This window comes from Vicugna pacos, chromosome 13 (assembly GCF_048564905.1).
Source record: "Vicugna pacos chromosome 13, VicPac4, whole genome shotgun sequence".
Lineage (NCBI taxonomy): Eukaryota > Metazoa > Chordata > Mammalia > Artiodactyla > Camelidae > Vicugna > Vicugna pacos.
In genome coordinates this window covers 29566220-29587431 of record NC_132999.1, presented here as the reverse complement: position 1 = coordinate 29587431, position 21212 = coordinate 29566220, and the positions used below count along the sequence as shown (strand labels likewise).

Below are 21212 nucleotides of genomic sequence, written 5' to 3'. Positions count from 1 at the left end.
TGGTTTCAGTTCCTTGTGGGCAAGGACTATAGCTTATCTCTGGAGCCCAAATTCCTATTACATCAAAGCCTGCCATATAGAGAATAGTTAATATGTTTATTGAATGAATATATTTTCTCTGTAAGCATATTTACATAAAGACCAGGTTTCTAAGGACTTAAGCTAATACTTGGTTTTTTAATATTTACATATAACAAACAAATATGATTACCAAGAATTATCTAGCATAAATTCTAACATTTCATAAAACAAAAAAAGGAAAACCCATAATTACAGATATTAATATCTAAAATAAAAAATACGGGCTGCTGCCCTCAAAAATAAAATAGAGAAGGTTTTAAAGAGGCCAAATAATACATTTTGCCCTCATAGATTAAGATGCTATTATATAAGCTGCTTCTTGAGACCTTGATTATTTTAACAGAATTCTTACTTTGGAGTAACAACCAAGATCCAAACCCAATTATGTTGGCTACAGTAACACAGTAAACTGGACCTGTGGGATTTGGAGGGTATTTAATCACTGATTTGTCACCTATTTTTATGAACTTCCATTTTTCACAGTGCTTCACTTTCTACTCTGTTTCAGCCTTTAGAAACACTAATACTATCCTCTCTTTCTCTTACACACACGTTTACTTTCTCTTTCTGCTTCTCTTTCCTTTCTCTCAACACCAATAATCCTCCAAGCACTCACGTCTTCCTTCTAAAACCTCACCAAACAAGTCAATCATACTTGTACAAGGAGTGATCCTATATATTTCCATATTTACTTTCTTATTCTGTTGTAGTATTTTCATATCTACTGCTATATTCAAAATTATTATTTTTCAGTTGTGGTAAAATACACATAACATAAAGTCTACCATCTTAAATCATTTTCAAGTGTACAGTTCGATGGCATTAGATACATTCACATTGTTGTATTACCACCACCACTGTTCATCCACAGAATTCTTCTCATCTTGTGTCTTGTAAAACTCAAAACTCTGAACCTATTAAACAATAATTCTCCATTCCTCTCTCCTTCCAGCCTCTAGCAACCACCATTTTACTTTCTGTTTCTATGAATCTGACTACCCGAGGTATCTCATATAAGTAGAATCACATAGTACTTGTCCTTTTGTGACTGGTTTATTTCACTTAGCATAGTGCTCTCAAGATTCATCCAGTCAACTGTAATTTTTAAGTTGATATAAGGTAAGAAAACACAGAAGTTCATAATATCAAGTATGACTAACACTCCTTAACCTCTTAGTATTAATTTTGTGAAAATTTACTTCTATGTATGATGGCTTGATAGAATACAGCAAAATAATTCTGCTTAAGAAAGCTCCTTTTGACCTAAAGATCTCTGTATTGTTGACCATGAAGACACTCTTGGCAGAGCCTTACTTATTACCCAGTCACTTAAAGTCTAGATTGAATTACAAATGGAGTCAAAGATCATCAGCTTCATTAAACATATCCTTACCCTTAAAAGTTGATCGATGCCAATGATCAATACTTAAATGATGCCAGAGCAATGGACAATGGGGTCCCATATGAAAAGCAAAAAAGGCCAGAAGCAAAAATCCATATATCATCAGCTCCTATGTATCACAAAGCCCCCCACAATCAGAGCTCATTATGATGGAAAATATTTCACGGACTGTCTCTCATTTCATCAATCACTGTCTGTTAAGCAGATAATGGAACAGTTCTTCAATTTGACTACAGCAATCCTACCTGCATTTTTCCAATAACAATATTAATAAAGCTGTTAATAATAATAATAATAATAATAATAATAAGAGTAATAATACAAGCAATCACCATTTATGAACTCCCACTTTAGCATCTACTATATTCAAAGGCATTCAATGTCTCTGTTCCTTGTATCAATGCTGAAATACTGCTACCATTATTACATTTTTACTGATGATGAAATTCAGACTAGTAGCAGTCAGGCGGCTTGTTGAAGGCAACATGTCAAAAATAAGGATTCAGACCAGTTATCTCTAGCTCCAAAACCATGTTCTGCCTGCTCTTTCCATTATATCATGCTGCCTCAATGGTTCCTTATACATAGGTAACATAATGAGAGAACAGAGACAAACCCAATGGAAACAAAATTTGTGTTCCATTTGAGTTAATCATAGTATTTTGTCAAAGTCAGAGCAAATTATAGCAAATGACTGCTATAATATTACTAGAGTAATTATGCATAAGATCCCCAAATTTAAAGCCTTAACAACAATTAGACTAATACAGAGAATAATCCTGGCCTTGGCAGGCTTAATTAATCCCTGCTAAATTTTGAATATCCTATGGTGAACAACCTTATTAAAAAAAACAAACATCACTCAACATACATTCAAGCAACTTAAAAGTTTCTAATAGGAAAGGATATTTAAATTTATTTCTCTCCAACTGTTTATTTAAGAGGGGAGGAAATGCTGCAAAAATCACAGAAAATCATTATAACTTCTTAAAACTTACTAAGGCCATCTGACATGCACCATATGGCTATTTTGTGATATTCTTCTTTGCCAGGACTATCAGTTTATGTGAAATCAGAATATGTGATTTTCCAAACAATTCTGATGCTTCTTGTCTACCTCAAAATAACCACCCTTCTAAGAAATTAGAACTTGATCCATCCCAGTGCTTGTAAATCCACTTTGTGCCAAGAATGAGGAGGAACAGATGGATGAGTAAGAACTCCTTTGTATCTACTTTAGAGTATAAATTGCCAACAAAAAGGGACTCTATGAGTCACCAAATCCAAGTAAATATGAGTATAATCTGTTTCTTTTGATGTACATTCTTATGCTTAATGCAATTAACATGACAGTACAGAGATAAGGAAGAATTTCCTTATGTGTTTTTCCTCAACCAAATTCAAAAAGTTGACCAAATACACAGGAATAAATCAAACTTCATTGCCAAGCAGGACTGGGGAGAATATTCTGAAAAGAACTTATGTATTTGCAGCCAAGAGACTATAATATATAAGTTCATGAATGGCTACAAATTTCATAATCACTGGCAGCATTCTAAGACTGTGAAATACAAAAAAGGCTGCAAAACATATTCAACAGTTCTACTCATCTAATATACTTTTGGTAGTATATACTGTCCCATAATAAACTTTTTTTTTTAAAGTTCCTTGTTTGATTATATCATTAATGGAAGAAGAAAACTTAGGACATCCTTGATGGAAAAATCCTTCATGATCTCATGAACTGAGCAAGATTTATTGTATTTAGATCTGTTGTTTTCACAGGAAATGCCTTTATAGTCTTCTTAAACACCTACCTCTTGTAGAACTGGGATAACAGGTGGTTTTCTCTGCTGCAGGAAGTACAGCACCATAAGGATATAAGCATATGAAGATAAACTTCCCCTGGAAGCATCTCCAATGTCACATCGCTAAAAAAAACATAATGATTGAAAATAAAACTTCAAAATCTCATTCCATGAAAAAATACTGACCACTCTGAGACACCACTTTTTAAACCCATCAAACTGTCAAATAGCCAAAAGTTCAGTAATGAACTATTACAGAGGGTATGGGTAAACAGGCACTCTTATTCATTATACATCATAAGTTAGATTAAAGATTAACATAAACTTTATGAAGAATAATTTGGCAATATCAAAATTACAAAAGCACATTTCCTTTAATGTAGCAATTCTATGCTAAGAATTCATCGTCCAAATATGCCAAAAAATACGTGAAATGACTAAATAAAAAGATTTTTATTGTAGCACTATCTTAATAGCAAAAAATCAGAAAGAACTTAAAAAGCTCATTAATAAAGTACAGGTTTAATACCATATGAGATTGCTCATATGTGGAATCTAAAAAAATAAAATAAAATAAAATAAAATAAAATAAAATAAAATAAAATAAAATAAAATACAGGTTTAAAAAACGGATCCCTATCCATACAGTAGAATAGTATGCAGCCACTAAAAAGGGACAAGGAAATTCTTATTATATTAATAGGTAATAATCTTTAATAATCTATTGCTCAGTTAAAAAATCAAACTACAAAACAATTTTTTCAGTATGTTTATACCTGTAATAAAAAGGAGGTAGGAAATTCGTGTTATTTTCTTGTACTGGAATAATATATTTCTAGAATGCTACAGAGGAACATGTAACACTGGTTGCTTCCAACAAGAGGTATTAGTTGGCTAGGAGACAGATGTGGCAGGGAGATTTTCTGCCATAAACTCCATTAAACCTTTTAAATATTGAACCACATGAATATGTTGACTACTCAAAAAAAATTTTTAATTAAAAAAAAAAAACCCTAAAAGAATTCTCAGAGACTTCCCCTGAGTGAGGCTTTAGCTGATATTATATAAACGGAGAAGAATGAGTTCTCTGACATGAACCACTTGCTTTCATTATCAAAACTCCACGGCAGTACCAAACTGTCATGTTGGACTTATTTTGTGAGGTGAGTCTAGAAGACCAAATTGTATCAAATATGATGGCTGGATGCCTTCCTTTTATAAGATGACTTCTATCATAAAGACATGTATAGAACTATCTAAAAGAATATGTCTCCTTGTTGAAAGAGTAGGCTTTATGAAATGAAAATGTAAACAAGTCATTTCCCTAATAAAACCCTTCCACCAAAGCATTCACAAAATTAACTATTTACTAAACAGCTACCATAAAGCAGCACTATAGTGGACTAAAGATACAGAAGCCTCCACTCTCATGGATTCTACACACTTAGCAAAAAACCGAAAAATCCAGAATTCAGTATTTTACTATTATTTAATAGGGAAACAAAGTTTTCTTGGTACTGTTTTCTTTTCTTGGCCAGAAAAATTTATCACTAAACCTAAATACCAGATTTCTTAACCTAGGGATTCTTAACCAGGATGGTATGCCAAATCCTATGCCTGGGGTTGAAAATCATTACTGCACTGAGAAATTTTACTATGAGAAATTTACTACTGTTACCCATGAGAAGAGAGTACACAAAGGAAAAAATAAGAATTACTGTACTCTAATAGGTATAAATTTCAACGATTTAATATTGACTATTTCTTTTTAAAAGCTCAGGTAAACAAAACCGAGAAAATATTTTCTGCAAGTCTGATGTATCAGTATGTTTCACTTTAATATCATGAGTACTATAACAAAGCAGATCATTAACTTTTTCATAAATACCTTAGCAAACACTTTCATAGTGTATCCCAAGTACTGTACTCTAGGATCAATAGCTGCATATGTAGCTAGCATTCTTGTGTTATGCTGAGCCTGAAAAATAATTACATATTTGAAAGCATTTCAAATTTATTAAAATTAAACTCACAGATCAGATAAAAAGATATAATAAACTCCAAATAGAATATATATATACATGTAAAACTTAAAATACCAGTAAATGAGTCAAAATATAATCTTCAATCTGAAGAAAAAGTTATGATTATTGATAAAATATTTTATCCCTGTACTGCTCACAGTTGCAAGTTTTAAACAAAAAGGTATAGTCATTGATCTGTAAACTTTTAAAATGACAAGTGTAAACATATCTGGATCCTTACAGAAAGTGAAACTTACCAATGTATTATATAAACTGATATCGCCTTCTAAACCACTTCGTCTGTGTTCAAATTTTACTATAGGCACTTTGGCAGTAGTTATAGGCAAAATGTTTCTTAAACCTGATTAAAAAAAATTCACTAGTTTAAATAATTTTCATAAAACTAAAAAATATTTTCTGTTGTTTTAAAGCTGTAATTAGAAGTTCATACCTGGATGTCTCTTAAGAATTTTCGCCAAATTTTCAATTATTTCCTTACAATTTAATTTCTAAAAAACAAGAGAAATAAATAATAAATTAAAGTTTGTCTGACTCAATTTGGCCTTGTTGCAAATTCTGTTTTAATCTAGACATTTAAAACTAGCATTTAAAATCTCCAGCCAGAGTGGGGAAGGTATAGCTCAGTGGTAGAGTGCATGCCTAGCATGCATAAGGTCCAGGGCTCAATTCCCAGTACCTTCATTAAAATAAACAAATAAATACACAAACAAATAAACCTGATTACCTCCCTCCACCAAAGTTTAAAAAATAAAAAATAAAATCTCCAGCCAGAAGGTTTACATAACCTTGCTAGTCAAAGAAGGTGGTCCATAGACCTGCAGTATCAGCAACACCTGGAAACCTGAGAGAAATGCAGAAATCTCAGCCCCAACTCTAGTCTGCTAAATCATAATCAGCCTGTTAACAAGATCCCCAGGTAATTCACATCCACATTAAAGTTTGAGAAGCACAAAAGAGAATAATATTTTCAATACATGAATGAACAACTATAGAGTGGGTTTGGTGAGGGCAAACAGTATAGTGATTAAGAACATAGGCTCTGAATTTAGACAAACCTGGATTTAAATCTTAAACTAAGGACTGAATAGCTGTGTGCCTTTGACTAGATCCTTAATCCCTCTGAGCCTCATAATACTATTTTATAAAATCAATTTAATCATAAATTCCTATCCTATAAAGTAGCTGGAAAGATTACATGAGACACTTATGTAAAGCATTCAGCAGCATACTTTGTACAAAGTAAGCACTTTAAGTTTGTGAGCTATTTATTATGTTGATGAGGAAAAGAAAAAGAATCCCATTACCAGCACCTACTTCTTCAAAAAAACCTCTTAGTTCTGCAAATTTAAATGTATTGGTTATTTAAAAGCTAGACAGCAGAGTTGATATGGTAACAATAACCATAATCTAAGAAACAGAAAATAATGGCATAAATTAACTGGATTAAGATGAAAGGTGTATATACATCAATGCCCATATTTACTACTAAAATAACTTTTGCATATCCCCAACATGCTCTTTTCAGCTACAAAAGAGCAGTGGCCATTGCAGCTTAAACTGGGGATTTCAAAGGAATAATTTATTACTACTAATAAAATAATAATAAATATAATAAAATAAAAGAGGTTTATTTTTCTCTTTATTATGCAAGGATAGAATTTATGCTAAATTAAAGTTTCAATTATGGTTCATCTGGAAATAAATAGTTTATTCTTTTTCACTGTTTTGACTTTCTAATACGTATTATATATAGTACACAAACCCTTAGTGATTAGAAGTATGATTATTAAATTTTACATAGAAGATATCTAAAACCATAGCTTTCTTCCTGGGTAAAAACTGTTTCCTATTTCCTCAATCCCTAACCTTCAGAATAGAAAGTGGAAGACTCTTGAAGTAGATGGTACCGAGTAGAAGCCAGTTAAAGAGAACTAAAAAATTTACAACTTTCCAGTTTCTTCACAGAACAAGATGTTAATTAACACCAGAAGCAGTTTCTTAGGCCAGAAATAAAGATCTACCAGGTGTTACTGCCATCTTTACTTTGTTTCTAATGATTTAAAAAACACCTTTTGGAAAAACTATTTCAGAAACACATAGGTACATTCTTCTGAATTCTTGTATAATACAACAGAGGCTATACTGACACCACTACAGATGCCAGAAGCTTGGCCTCACCCCAATCTTGCAAGCAGTCCCTGATTCTGAAACATAAATACCAACAACTATGCTGGTAAAGAAATGAGCAACTACAGGGGTACCCTCCTTTTCTAGTTGTTGCTAGGAAGGCCTGAGACACTTCTTCCCTGTCCATTCAGTCCTTTTCTTTACGGAAGCTTGGACAATCTCACTCCCACTGTTGAGGCCTGGTATACAAAGAAGGAAAACAAGTATCCTCTCTCACTGCTGAGACTGCTCTGGGGGAAGGTTTGCTCCTGGCATCTCACGGTGGAACTCAGAAAGATTTTAATTTCAGAAAGTAGTGGTTAGGTTCTAAAGTACAATTAGTACTATATTTCAACTACATTATGGGTTAAATAAATTACAGAGAAGCAGTGAGATACAATTGAAAGAGCATGAACTTTGGAGTCAGACAGACCTGGGTACGAATCCCGGCTCCAACATTTACTAGCTGTGTGAAGTCAGTTTATCTCTCAAAGCCTCAGTTTCCTCATCTGAAAAATGGGGGAAATTATCTACCTCGAAGGTGGTTGTAAGAGTGAAATGAGATAATGTATGTAAAAGTGTATACTGGGGACTCAAATGTTAGTTTCCCTCCCCACCCACAATGAGTTTCTAAAAGCTATCCTAGAACACATCATTTATAACATTGCTTCTACAGAAAAAAAAATGTGTTTTGAGTTCCCCCAAATTATAATTAACTTGTAGAACACAACCCTTTTATATATTAAATGTCCACCTTTATTTTCTATCTTTAGTGATACAAAGACATCACCTAATGGAAGGGATATGAAAAGACAGAGTAAGTAAGATCAATGTTCACTACCAAACTGAAGCAACAGCTTCTCGTCAGTTCTAATCAAAAAATTCCAACTCTGTGGTATATTAACTGCTCCAAAAATTCATCAAAAAGCACTTGTAACTCTCAGGGACATAGTTTTTGAATTTAAAAATTACTAAGCAGTAAATTTACTTACTTAAATATTTTAATGTCCTCTAAATGATAATGCTAATGCTTTTACATTTCATACACTGCTATTGCTAATATATTTATATGAAGGATGACATAATAAATTTTTATCAATTCTACATACAAAATTAAAAACAAATTCATCATTGGAATAAAATAAACTTCCACATCCCTTTCCAAACACTAACTCTTACCTCTGCATTTTCATGGCCCTCCAAGGTCATGCAAATATCCAGATCACTATCACGAAATCCAAATCCATTCTTAGAAGAGCCAAATAAGCACAATCTTGCCTTTTCTAAGCAAGGAAAACAGAAGTCAAAAGTTTTATAATTAACAGGAAAGAGGAGTCTTCCATCAACTACTAATGGCTTACCACAGGATGATCTTACCCAATTCCATGGCTTAAATTACCTACCATTGGCAGATATACTGAGAACTTTCCACTCACCTAAAGTCCAGATCTTCTGCCCAAGTTCCCATACCCAAGTATCTAACAGCATTTTCCATTTTTTCCATAGACATCATAAATGCAACAAGTGAAAATTATCAACTTCACCTCAAACCTACTATTATTCCTATAATCCCCATTTCTCAGCAAATACCATCAGCTACTCAGTTGCCCAAGTCAGAAATACACATGTGGTTCTTAACATCTCTCTCGCAACTTCCATATCCAAAGAATCATTGGTGATTCTTTAGTTTCCTCCAACTTAACTATCTTATAGGCTCATCTACTTTTATTCATTACCAACATCAATACCAATACTTAAGATCAATATTTAGAGATTTAATTCTCAGAAATAAACTAGTTTTTTCGGGGCACAATTCAAGTAGTTTCACAAATATCACCTTAGCACACAGAATTAATTCTCCTCTAAAAGTGAGAAATTAGTTCATTTGATATAAATTATGATAGCGCTGTTCCTTCATGCTTATTAGCGTCACTCAACAACAGATACTACTTCAAACAAGGTGTGGCTTAGTAAGATTGGATTAGTCTTCCTATTAATTCTTGCAGACTACACATTTAGACGAACTCTATTATTTTCAAAACTTAATCTTCTGATTTAGTTCTGATAACCTACTTGAAATCAGTGACAATTGGGAGACATAAAAGAAGCTACATTTATCAGTAAATAAAAATGTGCATGGGTTTAATATAAAAGGAACTTAGAGTTGGTCAACATCTTATATATTAGCAAATATAATTTAAAATGAAAAGATAAAAGATCATCTTTTAAAATAAATAACTTTTTATCCTTTTCTAAAACATTTGGCCACAAAACTCTTGATTCTTCACCCCCATGCCCAAAACCTGCTCCTTTCTGCTATTTTCGCCATCTCAGTTAAATAACACCACCCAATTAGTGACGGGAAAATCTTGAAACTATCTTTGACTCCTTTTTCTCACATCTAACATGTAATGCATCAGCAAATCCTGTTGACTCTACATTCAAAATGTATCCTATCTGACCACTTCATATCTACTCTTCCAAATCACTATTATGTCTCATCTGAACTCATGCAACAGACTCTTAAATAAATGTTCTGCTTGCTTCTATTCTTACTCTATTCTCTTAGATCATGTCATTTTTGTGTTAAAACCCTTCAGAAGCTTCTCATCAGATATTCAAAATAAAAGTCAAAGTCCTTCTATCAATATCTATTAAGACTCTAATGATCCAAACTCTAGGTTACTCCTCTGACCTCATCTTCCTATTAGTCTACCTTGTACACTCTACTCTAGCCACATTAACTTCCTGGATGGCCTTCAAACATGTCAAACATAATTCAGGCATAAGGTATTTGTATTTGTTATTCCTCCCCTCTAGAATGTTCTCTCCTTGGATATTCGTAATAACTTACTCCATATTATTCATGGCTCTGCTCAAATATCATCTTATCAGAGAGAACTACCATAACACCTCACCAATATCCTTTTAACTCCTCTACTTTAACAGTATTTATTATTTCCTGATATTACGTTACTCACTTGTTAGCTGACTGTCACCCCTCTTAATATAAGTTTCACGAGAGCAGGTTTCACCTCTCTTCTTAGCACTGTATCCCCAGTTTCTAGAATAGTACTTAACACATAACATTCCATAAACATTTTTAAAATAAATGAATGGAGGGGAGGGTATAGCTCAAGTGATAGAGTGCATGCTTAACATGCATGAGGTCCTGGGTTTAATCCCCAGTACCTCCTCTAAGAATGAATAAATAAGTAAACCTAATTACCTCCCTTCACATCAACCAATCAATCAATCAATCAATCTCAGACCAGGTGACTATAATAACAAAAGAAACCAATTTTCATCATATGACATACCATCATATTCTTTTTGAATAAACTTTTCCAAGCCAATTAAAATCTGTTCCCTGTTGTGCTGTTCAGAGAAAGGTGGTGATAATTCATCTAAGTTAAAAAAAAAGAAAAGGAAAAAGAAAAGTAAGCAAAATAGAATCTGAAAATATCTTCAATTTTTTACTCTAAAAACTTTACTTTTCTTCATTATTTGTTGACTTCTTTGACGTTAAAATCACAAACGTTACTGGGGAAGGAAGGAGCAAAGAGAGAGCAGAAAAATAATGTTATAGATCTATGTACACTTCACATGATCATCTTCCCTATGAAATAGCTACAAAATATATTCACTTCTACAAATTATTTAATATTGCTTTCTTCAGACAACCCACTCTCTACCATGTACATACTTGCTTTTTCCCTCTTTTTAAGACTACTTTCATACTGTTATGCTAGGTACCTAACTCATTCAAACCTAACAGTTCCCCCAAATGCCTGGTCAAGATTCGTATCTTCCCTGTAAGCTGCTTTGCCCAAACACAGCATTTAATGACCTTTCCTTAACTGAATTTCCTTAGTTCTCCAAATCACTTGCCAATTTAGTTTATAATGTTCTTTCAGTTTTCTAGGTGCTTCATTTATAGTCATATTATTTTTCCAAATAAGACCATACATTCCTTAAGAATAGTCTTATTTTCCCCTATCACCTCCTCCAGACTCGTCCCTAGGAGTCAATATGCTAATAGGAACAAAGCAGTAATTTACTGTAATGAATTAAATTAATACTCAGCTTTTGAAAAACAAATGTAGCATCAGTGGTTGCAAGGTGGATAGCTGAAATACAGGACTTTTTTTTTTAAGAGTGGAGAAACTATTCTGCATGATACTCTAATTGTAATATGATATGACACACCTGTCAAAACCCAGAGAACTCTGTAGTACTAACAGTCAACTTTATAGTACATAAATTAAAAAAAAAATCTTAGAGGTCAGGGAATCTCAGGATGGAATGCAGACTGTAAGAAAAGAATCTAACTGCATTATAAATGTATAAGAAAACTTCATTCAAGGGAGTGGGGGGAAAAGGTGCTAATCTAAGTAATTTTGAAAAGAAGTGGCGTCCGTAAGACTAAGGGTTAAAGGAACGACATATACGCACGATGCTCTAATTGATAAAGTTGTTTCCTACAGGGGTACAGGATAACAGTTCTAATCATTCTACACAAGTGTACTGAAATGGAACAATTAAATAAAGGGCTGGCACATGGTGGGAGCCAGGTTTCTCACTGCTAGAGTTGAAAATTTACATTAAGCAGAAAGAAGAGGTTAGAAAGAGCCATGTGTAACTAATGTATTACAGTTGGAAACATCAGTACAAAGTCATGTTTAGTTTAATATAGCTTAAGATGGTCACAAATGGAAATATTTATAGATATGTGTATATACAAGAGTTAACATATATACATAAATTTTTTCCTCAGAGAGGACCCAGACACACCATCACCCAGTAATAACAATCACCCTAGCACCCAGATCTTGGTTTCTAATACTGTTCTCCAATAAAAGGAACCAGGGCTCTTTGGAGAAATGTCTAACTCTAGGACTGGGTCAGAAATTTATAAGATGAGCCTGGAGCATCTTGCAGTGCCAGAAAGTAAGAAAGTGCTAAAATACAAATGAACAACTAACAACACTAACAAAAAGAAACCCAAAAAGACCCGTCACATTGATAGGAGTATATCAAATGGTCATCGGAACCAAATGAAAAGAGCTCCCAATATCTAAATCTGGAACAATTTAAGCAACAAAAAATAGTACTGAATTATAATTCAAAGCATAAAATATCTATGAGTCCATACTGAGATAAATAAATGACTCAATAAAAACAAATATAGTAAATTGTATTTTAATAAAGTTGCTAAGAAAAAGATGTGCCATAGCCCAGCTATTCGGCTACTAGGTATTTTACCCAAGAGAAGTTTAAGCATATGTCCATACCCAGACCCACACATATATATGCACAATAGATTTATTTGTAATAACCAAAATTTAGATACTCATCTAATTTTCATCAACAGGTGAATGGTAAACTAAATATTCATCAACAAATACTCATCAACAGGTGAATGGTAAACTAAATGTGGTACAGCCACACAACGGAACACAACTCAGCAATAGAAAGAAATGAACCATTGATACACACCACAACATAGAAGAACCTCAAAATAATTATGCTAAGTGAAAGAAGCCGGATTCCCCCCACCAAAAAAAAAAAGCATACATTCCATGTGATTCTATTTATATAGAACTCTAGAAAAATGCAAGCTATCTACAGTGACAAAAAGCAGGTAAGTGGCTGCTTGGCAGGAAGTGGAATTAGGAAAGGGTAGAAGGGAGGGATTACAACAGAACTAAATGTTATGACAGAAATTTTATCTTACCTAGGAGACAGCAAGTAATTGTTTTAAATTGAAGTGCCGTTAATTTATAATGTTGTGTTAGTTTTTGGTGTACAACAAAGTGATTCAGATATATCTATCTATATATATAGATATATATATACAAATATATTCTTTATCATAGTCTTTTCCATTATAGTTTATTATAAGACATTGAATACAGTTCCCTGTGCTATATAGTAGAACCTTGTTGTTTATCAGTTTTATATATAGTAGTTTGTGTCTGCTAATCCCAAACTCCTAATTTGTCCCTCCCCCTACCTTGCCCTTTGGTAATCACAAATTTGTTTCCTATGTCTGTGAGTCTGTTTCCGTTCTGTAAGTAAATTCATCTGTATTATACTTTAGTTTCCACGTATAAGTGATATCATAAGACAATTGTCTTTGTCTGACTTACTTCAATTAGTGTGGTAATCTCTAGGCCCATCTTTTTGCTGCAAATGGAATTATTTCATTCAGCAAGCAATTTAATAATGTTTACTGAGTGAAGGTTTATTCCAAGTACACCATAAATGTTTGCTGAATCAAAGTATGTAAGGCTTTATCCAAAATCTTTACAGCCTTATCTCCCTCTACTGGCTTTCTTACATCTACCAAATCTAAGGCAATTATTCTTCCAAATTATACACTTTATGCTTTTATGTATAATCTCCTACATCTGAAAATGCAGTTCAAGGTCTATCTCAAATACCACATCATTAATTCCAATTCCTCTGATCTATCCAAGTTAAAATTATGTTTGAACTGCATTTTGTTTACCCCTACAACAGCATGTAACACGCTCTGCTTCCAATTATGGTAAGTTTCATACACGTCTTATACACCCATTTAGAGCAGCACTATGCAAAATCATTGCAACAGTGGAAATGTTCTCTACCCAGACAGTCCAGTGAAATAGTCACTAGCCACATGTAGCTACTCAGTACTTGAGGTGTGACTAGTGTAACTGATGAACTTAATTTTTTATTTTATTTTAGTTTAGTTCATTTAAATTGAGTTAATTTAAATTTAGCACATACAGCTAGTGGCTACCATATTAACTAGCACAAACCCAAAGTCTAAGCTCCTTAAAAGCAATACTAGGGATTCTATATTCCCCCCGGAATTTATCACAGTGCCCTGCACACAGAGGGCATTTAATAAATATCTGTGGTTGGGTTGCTAAACTATTCAAAAAAACTCTACCAAAACAAAATGTATGCAAACTGTTCTCAAATAAGAAAATAAATACTCAAAATCTAAGAAAGAATCTAGTCTCAGTAAGTAGTTCTAGTAAAAAAAAGACTTACCAAAACATCTTTTACATACTAAATCAAGTATTTCTCGAAATCGATTTGTCATTGGTGGTAGAGGTTTTAGATCAATTTTCCTGAAATCCTCTGGGCAATCATTTTTTGAATGGCCATCCTTTTTGCAGATGCTGCATACTATTGTTGGCGGCTATAAAAAAGTTTTTAAAAATCTAATAATTGAAAAACTATTGAGGGACTTCATCATCACTTATAAAGCAGTACAAAAGAATCTCTTATGTTAACTCAGTCTGATAACCTGGATTTCAAGAGGTTTTAAAAAAAAAGGCATGTTAATGAAATTCAGTATTAAGCATAAAAAACATTTTGAGCCAACCACTTTCTTCCCCACTAAAATGATACTACCAAAGATTAGATTTACCTGAAAACGGAATATAAAGGAAATATCAAAAGATGCAGAGAGTATAGGTTAATTCAAACAGTTTGATCAGCTCCCAAAATGAAATGCATGCATCACATTTTAATCTTTAACAAAATAGATTATAAAGAAATTTCATGTGGCATTTTTCATTACACTCCAAACATTTTCCATCTGCAGAATCAATTATAGAACCCTCACTTGGCTAGTTGGTTCAATTTATTACATTAGTATGGTATTCAAAAAACGAAACTGTAGGGCTGAACTCTAAAAATAAATCAGCTTCATACAAGATAAATTCTTATGCAACAGCCACAAACTTAACTTTCAAACCCTATAATACCATTTTAAATGTATTTCAATGGACTACCAGACAGGTAGCCAAAACAGTAAAAATTCAGTCCAACTAGTTGAAAAAAAAAATATGTTTAAGGAAGAGCACTATTTTCTTTATTGTAAGATGCCTAGGAAGTTAGCTTCCTTCTACAGGATTAGCCTAGACATTTACCTAGCCATGAACTCTGATGCAAAATACACACAGAAACCTCTACTTGTGGGAATGCTATGCTGTTGGCTAATAAACAGTACCACGGAAATTTCTATCAACTTTTCAAAGCTTGAAAAAAAGGACATATTTATCAGAAAATTCTAGGAAAGTGTTACAGATAACTAGAGAGAGAATATTGGAGAAATCATTACCATAAGATAACGTTCCAAGAAAAAAGTATAAAGTATAAGAAATGTAAACTGTAGTTAAATTATTAAGAGGCTTTTCTAAAAATTTGCCATTTATTTTATCTTTTTAATAGTCCATATGCCCCAAATACTACAACCTAAACAAAATGAGACAGAAGTATCCTTACAAAGGATGGAGAAACACAGTTTAGTAATTAGGTTAAAGAATTTAAAGCTTGTCAATTAATAATTATTAATAAAACAATAAAACTGGATTACTTTCTGAGTTTATTTTTGTATTCTACTTAATTTACACATGACCTATATAATCATTTTTTTTATTCTGGGTGCTGATACTATTTCAATTATGTATACTGCACTTGAAGCAATTTGACTTAGCTAAAACTTTCTTTTAACAACAAAGTAGTTATTCTGTGTTAACAAAGTAGCTTATTTTTTTATTTGTTGGGATATTTTATTTTCTATAATTTATCAAGTTAAAGTTCAGATGATCCCACTTTAAAAATAAAAGTTAAGAGTCCTATAATTCATAAGGTGGATGCCAAAATCCAAAAAGAAGCTCAGAGGCAGAGACAGAATCTAAATTCTTCATTTTTTTGGTTCCTGATCTTAGTTTTAACTCAACTATCTTAAATTTATACTCCAGTCCCTGACCCCTACTAAAAAAATTTTTTTGATAGAATACTACTAGAGTTTCAAACACTGTATTCTCCTTTGTAGAAGTAAAAAAATCATATGTATAAAAAATAAGAAAAATTAAAATGAATGCTGCCTTTGCCAAACTCACTTTCATAAGATACCTGATAAATCCTTTCATATATGAGAAAGTAAAGCAAACCAACTAGTAATAGAGTGCTGAAAACTTTCAGAATTTCATATATATATTCTTAAAAGATAAGTATAGGCAAAAATGCAAAAATATACACCAAAATACCATTTCAAAACAATAGTTTACCATCACAGAAGCTATTTTTACATTTCTGAATTTAAAAACTATAGAAATAGTCATACAACAAACACAAAATCTTACAGATTACTTACAAACTGTATCCTACCTTGCCAGAAGTTAAAATAAACTTATCAAACACATAATATAATTCCTGGGTAGGGTGGTTATCATCATCATTAAGGTCAGAAGCATCTTCTGTAGCTTTGCAGTTGCAAGAGGTAGCAGATGTGTCAGTGCACACAATCTGATGTGAACTTTCTGTTTCTAAATTTGACCTGCAGTCTGTACCAGCAGATTCATCTGGTTCAGGGGATTTATAATCAATGCAATTACACCGGCTTAGCTCCTTCTTTAAACAAGTTTCTGAAGGTGCTAAAACATCCTGCTTCTTAACTGATTTTGGCTGTAATTCACTGCCTTCGCTGGTAGAAAGAGATGATGATTCCTGTCCATTTTCAGCCAAATCTAGTTCATTTATCAACAAAATGTCATCTTCAGTAATACATCTCTGTGATGTACATTTCATTTCATCATATTTATCAGGTTGACCTCTTTCTGCATTTATTTTTTCTGTGCTTCCCCCAAGTAGAATGCAACAATTCGATGCCACATTGTCAGACTTCACTGGTTTCTTATTGTTTATTTTCCCCTTCTCTTTTTTCATGGAATCCACTGTAGATTTATTTCCACCCTTCCTCTGAGGACAGGCAAAATATCGATAAGCTGCCCTGAATCTCTCCACTACATATTCATAAACAAGCTGACTGTTTAAACTCCGTGCAACATTCCTCTTGACTGAAAATGGATCTAGGGGAAAAAAGAAAAAAAAAAGGTCAGTAGCTAAGTATCTACAAACAAATTACATTTCCAAACCTACACAAACAGGAAGATTGTCAGCAGAGTACCTTTTCCCAAAGTTTTCCTAACCTAAGGTCCCAATGAGAATTCCTGCCAACTGAGTAAAGGAAATAAAATAGCAAAATCTTTTCCCTTGTTTCTGTCATAAAATAAAAAACTAAAAGGAAAAGAGAAACAATAAAATAAGGTAATTAATGAGAGAATAGCTGAGGAGGCCAATTCAGTAATTACAAACTTACAATGATGAAATTGCTAGAAAAAGCTATGCCAATATGCTTCCCTACACTGTCTCTGAATGAATTTTTTGAAGCTCCAGGACCCATTACTAATTTTCATCTCTTGTTATAGCATTTTTTAGTTACATACTCCTTGCAATTTAAACAAATAAAATATAACCTAACACTCTCAAAGCTTCAAGTTATTCTAAGATTTAACTTAAGTAACATCAAAAAACTGAATAGACAGAGAAGGAGAAATAATAGAAAGAAAAGTAGAAGAAATCTAACAAAGTAAAAATTAAACCAAAATTTAAATTTTTATTCAGTCTAAAATGGCTGTGCTGAAAAGGCTTACATCAACTGAATTTTCATTATTAAGAACACAGAATAGGAAGGAAGATATAGCTCAAGTGCTAGAGCACATGCCTAGCATGCACAAGGTCCTGGGTTCAATCCCCAGTACCTCCTTTAAAAAGAAATAAATAAATAAACCTAAGTATATCCACCTCAAAATAAATTAAAAAAAATTTTTTTTAAAAGAACATAAAACAGACTTCTGAAAATGTTTTATGGGTTTTGGATTTTATAAGCCTTAAATATAAATATGCCCCAGAATAAAAGAATGGTGCCACCCAAAAGACAATACACATTTTCCCCACTACTGAAGATCATTAAGTAAAAGGATTAACAGGCCAGGCTTCAACTTGTTAAAACTGAAGCAACTGTTACTTTTTCTTGTTCTCTAAAGCCACAGACTTTTAAAAGATTTACCTAGCTTCTCTCCCCTTTCTAAAAGAAAAAGAGAAATTATAATGGCATTTATTGACACACTTTGTAAGACAGTACAAGATGTGAGTATGTGTTTGAGTGCATGAAAATATATGTGGGTCCAACTCAGTAGAGAAGGCCAGCAGAGGACTGAGGGTATATAAGAACGTGTAGTCCAAACAAACTGAAATTATGGACGGAAATTCAATTTCCCATCTATAAAAAGTGAGCAAAATGTTGCGGAATTTAAATTTTGTATTAAGAATTTAGAAGCCATACTATTAATTTCTGTACCTCTAATGATCTTAATGTTCTCGGGATTTGATGTGAAGCCTTGTTTGTCAACATTAATCATTCTTTTTTTCCTTCAGCTTAGCCACATTTAGCACATGAGATACTTCACAAGACAACAAAGAATGGTATTTTAAAATTATACTTTTAACATAATTTTATGACACAAATCTATTCAAAAATATCTTATAGTATTCAACAGCTATTCTATTTTTCAATATATTTGAAATTTTTGTAATTAAAATAAAAATAAAAGCATGTAAATAAGCTAATAACCCTAGTCATTATTTACAGATTGGAAACCTTTAAATAATCATTAATCCTATAGAACTATCATGGACTCAATAAAGAATTAATCCAAAACATGTAATGACAACCTAGTGGCATAGATAGTGCTAAAAAGCCAAGGGATAAAATCTGTAACACTACATTAGAAACAGATGATGAGTAGTACACCAAAAAATATTCTCCAAAAGAAGTAAATCATCTCACCTTCAATGGCTATTCGCCGTTTAGGCCAGTTTTTGTTTTCTCTAGTTAAAATATCTTGTATTCGTACACATATGACATATTCCTCCAAAGCAAAATCCAGTGTGTAAAATTTTAGCAGCTCTAACCATAACTGCCCCAGGGACACCTGATTTTGTGTTTCCAATGTTAAAGGAGACTGGAAAAGAAAAAATACTTTTCATTCAAGCTTCACAAAACTATAGAATCATTTAATTTTCAATTTAAAAAGACCTTAGAGATCACCTTTTCAAAAACTGAGGTAAGGCATAAAGGAGTAAGCTGCCAGAAAGCAATTTGTGGCACAGCTGGCAACAGAGTGTCCCAGTTTATTGACTCCTAAAATTTTGTGTTCTTTCCACTAAACCAGTGATTCTCAACCTTGGGTGCACATTAGAATCACACTGGGAGTACTAAAATCCACTAATATCTGAGTCTGATACCACTCTCATCTATACTCTTTCCAAGATTGTGACTTAATGGACTAGGCACTAGGATTTTTAAAGCTTCCTAAGTAATTCTCATGTGCACTCAAGGTTGCTAACCACTGTATAACAATTGCCACAGCTCCTCATTGCAGCAATTACTTTTAAAATCTATGTAAATGCCCTGGCCTTTCAAAAGCTAATTCTTTCATTTGGTAAACATTTTAGAACCTACTATGTCCCTGGCATGGTGCTGGAGATACCAGAAAATAGTAGGAGCTCACACAAACATACGTCCGCCATGTAGCATTCACTCCTCTAAGTGCTGCACATGTAACTATTAATTCTAAGAGCTCTATGATACTATAGAGCAAAGATCTGATTCAGGTCCACCTGGCTACTGGGTCCATGTTGCTTATCATTATACCATACTCTCACTTAAATAAGGTGAGGTCCTACTTCATACACTATTAGAAGAGAAAGAAACCATTTAATAATTGCAGTAAAGGCTACATGCTAAAACAGGCCTCTAAAATCAGAAGTCTTAACAGAAAAGGTAATACCTGAATTCTAAATGAATTAGCTAGATAAAGACTGGCTAAAAGTGACCACTAAGGCATATAAAGGAATAAAACAGTCATTCACTCATTGAATTCTACAACTACTCACTGAGTGCCTACTATGTGCCAGGCACTTGGGATATATCTGTGAAGAAAAAATAAAGATCCCTGCCTTAGTGGAGCTTACATTCTAGGGAAGGAAGACAATAAACAACAAACTTAATAAGCAAATTACACAGTAAGTTAGAAGAAGAATAGTACTATGAAAATAAAAACTTGAGTAGGTTGAGTAAAGAAGATGGGAATTGGGATATTCAGTGTTAAGTAGTGGTCATGTTAGGACTTGTTGAGAAGCTACGATTTAAAGGAAAAGTATCCTAGGAATAAGATACACAGCAAATACACTAAAGTAGGAGTGTAAACAGCTTTAAAAAGAAAACCAGTGAGTTAATATGAGGCCTTGAGGGTGGGCCATAACCCAATCCAACAGCTGTCTTTGTAAGAGATTAGGACACAAAAGGAGAGACTAGGGATGCATACACATAAAGACCCAAAGAAGGCAGCCACTTGCCAGCCAAGGAGAGAGGCCTGAGAGGAAATCAACCCTTATCTTAAGATTTTCAGCCTGTGGAACTGTGAGAAAATTAATTTCAGTTAAGGGAATGGAAGGAGAAAGGAAAGGAAAAAAGGAAAAGGAAAAGGAAAAGGAAGAAAGAAAACTAGTGTTGTAGAGAGAGGATAAGAAAAAAGGAAAACAAAGAGCTAACCAGTAAGAACTCCTTGGCTTTTATTCTAAATCAAATGAGGAGCAACTGAAGCATTTCAAGGAGGGGAGGGAGAAAGGTGTGAACTGACTTAAGTTTTAGAAGAAACATTCCGATTGTTGTGTTGAGAATAGACCATAGGGACAAGGGGAGGTACAGGGAAACTTATGAGACTGTAATAGTAACCCAAGTCAGAGATGATGATTGCTAGGATCAGGATGGTAACAGTGGAGGTAGTCAAATTCTGAATA

General features: G+C 33.2%; 1 protein-coding gene across 10 annotated transcripts in view; it reads right to left on the bottom strand.

Moving 5' to 3' along the window:
- TUT4 (terminal uridylyl transferase 4) overlaps positions 1–21212 on the bottom strand; it is a 132622-nt gene that overhangs the window by 28999 nt on the left and 82411 nt on the right. For all 10 annotated transcript variants that reach the window (XM_072974435.1, XM_031684252.2, XM_015236156.3 and 7 more), the window contains 9 exons: positions 19198–19372; positions 16677–17377; positions 14547–14697; positions 10823–10909; positions 8682–8785; positions 5767–5824; positions 5573–5676; positions 5180–5269; positions 3301–3414 (listed from right to left, as the gene is read on the bottom strand). In XM_072974435.1, the coding sequence (XP_072830536.1) occupies positions 3301–3414; positions 5180–5269; positions 5573–5676; positions 5767–5824; positions 8682–8785; positions 10823–10909; positions 14547–14697; positions 16677–17377; positions 19198–19372 (1584 nt within the window). The remainder of the gene's footprint in view (positions 1–3300; positions 3415–5179; positions 5270–5572; positions 5677–5766; positions 5825–8681; positions 8786–10822; positions 10910–14546; positions 14698–16676; positions 17378–19197; positions 19373–21212) is intronic.